Source organism: Ctenocephalides felis, unplaced genomic scaffold (genome assembly GCF_003426905.1).
Source record: "Ctenocephalides felis isolate EL2017-DRISC unplaced genomic scaffold, ASM342690v1 CF-g0.4_SCAFFOLD_03571, whole genome shotgun sequence".
Taxonomy (NCBI): domain Eukaryota; kingdom Metazoa; phylum Arthropoda; class Insecta; order Siphonaptera; family Pulicidae; genus Ctenocephalides; species Ctenocephalides felis.
In genome coordinates this window covers 9919713-9926060 of record NW_020539725.1, presented here as the reverse complement: position 1 = coordinate 9926060, position 6348 = coordinate 9919713, and the positions used below count along the sequence as shown (strand labels likewise).

Here is a 6348-nt window from a genome sequence, read left to right as displayed (position 1 = left end):
TAGTTGCCGAATCAACTGAGTCGCCTGTAATTTGTTCTTGAATTTTGAAATTTAATTCATTTACATCATTGTTTTTGGATGCCAATATAGCTCGTTAATTAATAGAAAGATATTTCAATGTTTATATAAATATATTAAAAATTAGATTATCAAAAACTACACAAAATGTCATGACATAGATCGTTGTTTTTTCTACAAATTTCATTGCCTACTCGATTAAAAGAGAAATGGGCTGTTTTTAGGGTTTTCCCGGCGATTATTCAATTTTTTAGGCCATAAGAACCATCCTTGGACATGACCGAACATTTTAAAAAAAGAATTGGCCAAATTGGTCCAGGCGTTGTTGAGTTATGCGCTTACCAACACATTTTGCGATCCATTTTTATATATAAGATTGCGATATAAGCCCTTGATCTCTTTTTTATATTATTTTCATTCTAACAATTGTACTTCATACTCATATATAACGCATAAAATGAAACAACAGTACTCGAAAGCATGTAATTTCAAATTGCGCGCCAAATTCATTTAAATTATTATTATATTTAAATATATCTGGCAATACTAATATTATGACATTTAAACAAATTTATTTGGTATTTGTTTAAATTTTAAATTGCATAATTTATCTTTTCTAAAAACTTAATATTGTATTAAAAACGATTACCTATGATAATAGGTTATATGATTTTTCATTACTTTGAAGATAAGATAATATATCAAGACTATACCAGTTTTTCATATTTAGCCGCCATGTTCAGTTTAGTTCGCGGTGTTGTGGTTGCAAAAATGTTGTATATATTTATAATAATGACAAGTTAGTGAGCCACCAAGATAATAATTAAGATTTTTATTAACCATAATGCTAATTCCGAAGAATACATCAAATGTAATACAATGTGTAACATGCGGTGCTGAAAATCATAAAAATATATCTATGCAGGACTGTGTCAAAATTAATAATTTGTTTACAAAGTTTGTTCCTGATTTCACCTTTCAACAAATTAAAGATTGTGAAAATGTTTGTATTGAATTCTATTTCCATTATATTATAACTATAAAAGTTTGATTCTGTATTTTTAAGGAAACATCACATAACCTAACTATTTTATAATTAGTTACAATTATTATTCTAAAGCTAAATTTAATGTTATGTGTGGCTTATTGCCTTTAGGAAATCGTATGAAATATAATATCGTGTAAATGTATTATCTTGGCGATTATTTTAATTGCCAATTCTTCTGGTATCAAATTGATATTTGATATTTTTGTCATAACATCTATATGCATATGCAAATACATACATGCATACATACATTTATTATATTCTTATATGAATACCGGCATGGCCTTTGAGCAAGAAGCTTTATTAAGATAAAAATCACTTAGAATAAATCAAGTTAACTCCTATTTCTGTGAGCTTTTCTGACATACATTCACCTGTTTTACGAAAAACACAATTAAAAAATAACATTTCTGCAAAAAGAAAGATAGAAATTGAGTAGTTTGTTGTGCCTTTATTTACATTTCTTTATAATTATTTCATTCTTGGTATCTCTTTCCTTTAAGTATGGCCGTGTAGTTCTTGAATTGCTATCACTAAACAGTTTGTTAATTTTATTGCACACATTATGTTTGCATTGATACAACTTCAATAGAATATTCTTTTTGAAGTATTTGACTAGCCCCGACACCATATATTGGCCATGTATACAATTTTCTGTATGTGTATATATATGTATATATATATTCACCTTTGTGATTAATGATTATGTACATTGTTTGTATTTTGAATAGAACATTATTGTCTTTAGGGGTTCTGGATATTATTTGTAAACTTAAAGCTGATTGTCTTTTTATATTTCTGATTATATGCATAGTATGTATTCACTATTTGTTTGTTTGAAGAATATTTTCATTTAAATCAGTATTCAATATGAAAGTTTTATTATTATAATAAATTGTTAATAATTTATTTATCAAATATATTACAGTGGTTGTTAGTGATCATTTGAAATATTTTTTTTTGTCATAAGCCATGCTGGAATAAATAAATTTATAGTTTTGCTTAATGTTAACGATGGTACTTCTATTCCAAATATTCTTAGATATAATCAAACATTTAAGGATAAATCATTTTATAAGGAACCATGTTGCATATTTATTTTGTTTTTATTTCACTATTCTTTTAACTTTCACTTTTATTTGTGAAAAGACATGTTATTTCATAAACTCATATTTTTTAATGTATTTTTAGTTATTTCAAAAAAGTTTACTGAGCTTGAGTTGTGCTCAGTGTTGGAAATTGACACGTGCCATATGTGATTTTCGTATGAGGTCTCTGATAAGCTCTAACAAGCTTCGGATGAGATACGTACAGGGAGAAAGCGAGCGGCAGACGCAATCATCTGCTGAGGAGAATTGGTTGAAAATTATTGATGTCATATCTCAGAGTGGCAGGTTTGGCAATACTTTTTTATTTACTTTATATATATATATAGATCTTGAATATTGATTTTCAGCCAATTGTCGAAATAAAAAAAAACTAATAAACAAAAATATTTATTTATAATATTCGTTTTGACACCGATTATGTGTCATCATTCAGCAGTTTTTGTTAATCAATATATAAAAGAATATTTACAAAGTTTAAAAAATAAATTTAATGTTTTATTTGGAATAATTAAAAAATAAAAGATATACATACGACACCAGAAAAAAACATTTTTTTGATACTACATATAGAAAATAAACCATACATACATTACATATAAAATAAATATAGAAAATAAACATATTAAGTGAACATGTTTTGTTTTTAATTTTAAAACTGAAAATTTGTGTAATGTAAGTTCTGAGCAAATCAAATGCATACAACTAAAAGTCACGTGACACACAAGAGTGTTTAGGAGAGATTTCAGGGATAACAGTGCGGACACAATTTTGAAAAATAAAACATAAAATCAAATAGACTATGATAACATAATAGTCAAAGATTAAATCTAACATTAAATCAGTCAAAAATAATTTTTGAAAAAGTTGATAAAATTATGATAAGTCATGTACTAGAAAAAATCTAATTATTATATATATATATATATATATATATATATTTATTTATTTATATATATATATATATAAATATATATATATATATATAAATATATATATATATATATATATATATCCTAGCTGACCCGGCAAATGTTGTTTTGCTAAGTAAGGTATATTCCAAACAATTTCTAGAAAATCTAAATATTAATACTTCAAGTGTATAAGGATGTATTTGAATGCTATATATAATGTAGTATTATAAAAACAATAAACCCCATTAGTTTGTCTATATTTTGTCAGTACAATCAAACTGGAAGATTTATACACTTTCTATAGAAAACATAGTATAATCCATCCAAGTCTTTTTTGGTCTTTCGACTTATTGATTACTTTTCAAGTTTTTCAGATTCTTTTTGGATTCTGGATTTTGTGTATAATTGTAAATAACAATACTGAGCTTATAAAAAATTTTCAAACTTCAGTGAGGAGAGATAGAAAATGAATTAAGTATTACTTCTTTGACCTGCTTTTTGAGAAGTTTCAAGTAACATTCAATGAATTAAAGTAAATTTAATAAAAACTATATATGTAGAGCAGGGCGAGGCACAAAGGTCCAATTTGACTTTGAGCAAATATTAATGATATTATATAAATTAAACCAATTATATCACAACAAATAACGGATTTCAAACGAACTATTATCGGACTACGTTCAGTAAAACAGTCAGCTACTTCATCATTGTAGAAAGGTGCTTTTTTGCTGTCATTCACAAATTTGTTATCTAGACTTTTTTATCCTATAGGCGGAGTAACTTGGAACGGCCAGGTAGCAAACGGGTTTAATGTCTTAGTTTAATCTTAAAGGTATTTTACAAAACAATTACATTTTTAACTAATGCGAAAAAACTACCAACGGAAGAATTCAGAACCTGAATTTGGTATCGATCAAAGGGACATTTCATACTTTTATTATAAATTTTCAAAGATTAGCGTTTGCTATCTCACGATAGCAAAGTCATGAGCTGTTTTTTTGCATCTTTTTCCCTCTACTTTCAAATATTGTTGTTAAACAATGCTTAACTTTAATGGTGTTTGACACATCGGTAGTGGACTTTTTTCACCCCGGACTTTCATATATTTTTATCTATGCTTCGATAAATTCTGGAAAATTATAACTGGAAAAATGTTATTCGACAAAATGTCCCTTTGATCGATACCAAATTTAGGTTCTGAATTTAAATAATATGAATAAAAAATAATATAACCTAGGAAATGTTTTATAAATACCAATGAGTATATAATCATACAAATAAGATCTTTCAGAACACCGTGTTTGAGAAATATGATTTGCATAAAAAGAGTGCTACAACGCCAAAAACTGCATTTTCATATTAACATTTCAAAAAAGTTGATATTTTGAGTTATTATCAACACTTGCGGCCCGTTTAATAACGTTTTGTATATAAATAAAACTACAACTAGCTGTAAGTGGAATTCTGTCTTAAGGCAATTAAGGCATCGTGCCTTAAGGCAAATTGCTGGAACTTCCCGTGCCAAAAATTATTATTTTTTTGAAAACGATTAACATTTTTGAAAAAATTTCACTTCGAAAAAATAAGATTTTTTAGAAATTTTAAATCGGACAAAAATTACTTTTTTTTGAAAAAAAAAATTTTTTTTTAAAAAATTTTTAAACAATTTTTTTTATAAAATTTTTTTTTTGGAAAAAATGTTATCTTCATTTGATATATTTGGAAGATCTGAACTTTTTTTCAAAGCAATCGTACTGCTTTAACTGCATAGAGACGAAAATATAGAAGCGCGTAAGCGCCGCGTCGCTGTCTAACGGAAAAACAATAGTACGGAACCCATAGGAATGTAAACAAAACTTATACTTATTGTTAAAATCTCAATAAAATATCTGATAATTTGATATGCATATGTCTAATGTCTAATGATTATTGTTGACCGCCAAATGTTATTTTTTTTTAGTTTTTTTTACTAGATCTCCGAAACCGCTGGACCTATCTTCATGAAAATTTGATCAAATCTTCATCTTGTTAATACAAGTAAAATGTTTTTTTGAACTATACAAATCGGACGCTCCGTTCTCTTAAAAACTGAGTTACCGTTTTTGGCACTTTTTGCCCCGTATTTCCGGAACGGCTAGAATGTTTTTTGAATTATTCAAATTGCTTCATCCGTGTTCCCGAAATCGTCGACGAAAATTTGTATCCGAACACACACACATGCACGCACACACACACACACATACATCAATTTTCTCCAAGGTATGCCAACATATTCAGAAACCTCTGAAACGTGAAGATATATAAAAATTTTCATTTTCGATTTTTTTGCGATTACTTACCCTATGGAAAGTTAATTATAAATAAATCAATTTATCATCTCCAGAACATTAACAATCGTCATTTCATTTCGAATCAAATTCCAAAAAAAAAAATAGTTGCCAAATTTACACAAAATTGAAAAAGTGCTCCCGCATAGTCACAGTCTGAACGCATTTGCAAATAATTCTGTGCGACATTTTCACTTATACTGTGCTCAGCTTGGCGGCATTTTCACATTTTTCAATAATTTTCACAAAATTGGAAAAGTGCTCCAGTACTCAAACAGTCTAAACGCACTTGGGTAAACATTTGTACCAGAGTGGCGCTTAGACTGTTCTTAGCTTGGGTGATTTTTTGAAAATTTAATCCAAAATTACAAAAAAATTTTTTTGAAAAAAAAATTAGAAACAAAATTTTTTTTTTTCCAAAATCAATTATTTTGTTGAAAAAAGCAGAAAGTTCTTTGAATCATTTAAATCGGACGCTTAGTTCACTCAAAAACAGCAATTTTTTTTAAATTTAGCTCTGTATCTCCGAAACCTCTGGGCCTACCTTTGCCAAAAACTAATCAGCACATCTCCCTATCAATAGGAATCGAATGTTTTTTAAACCATTCAAATCGGTTGATCCGTTCTCTTAAAAACTCGCTTTCTATTTTTGCACTCTTTGCTCCATATCTCCGTAACGGCTGGACCTGCCTTGCCAAAAACTAATCAGCACATCTCCCTATCAATAGGAATCGAATGTTTTTTAAACCATTCAAATCGGTTGATCCGTGCGCCCGAAAACGTGGACGAAAAAACGCGGACATACAAAACACACACACACACAACACACACACACACACACATCCATTTTTTCTGAAGTATGCCAAAATGTCAGAAACCTTCAAAACGTCGAGAAATGTAAAATTTTCAATTCCGATTTTTGGACGATTACTATA

The 6348-nt window shown here is 28.1% G+C and overlaps 1 protein-coding gene across 1 annotated transcript in view; it reads left to right on the top strand.

The window, feature by feature from the left end:
• Positions 1-692: 692 nt before the first annotated feature.
• Positions 693-6348, top strand: part of LOC113385596 — a 7004-nt gene continuing 1348 nt past the window's right edge. The window contains exons 1-2 of the mRNA XM_026623445.1: positions 693-1021; positions 2258-2460. Coding sequence (XP_026479230.1) covers positions 863-1021; positions 2258-2460 — 362 coding nt within the window. The 5' untranslated portion in view covers positions 693-862. The remainder of the gene's footprint in view (positions 1022-2257; positions 2461-6348) is intronic.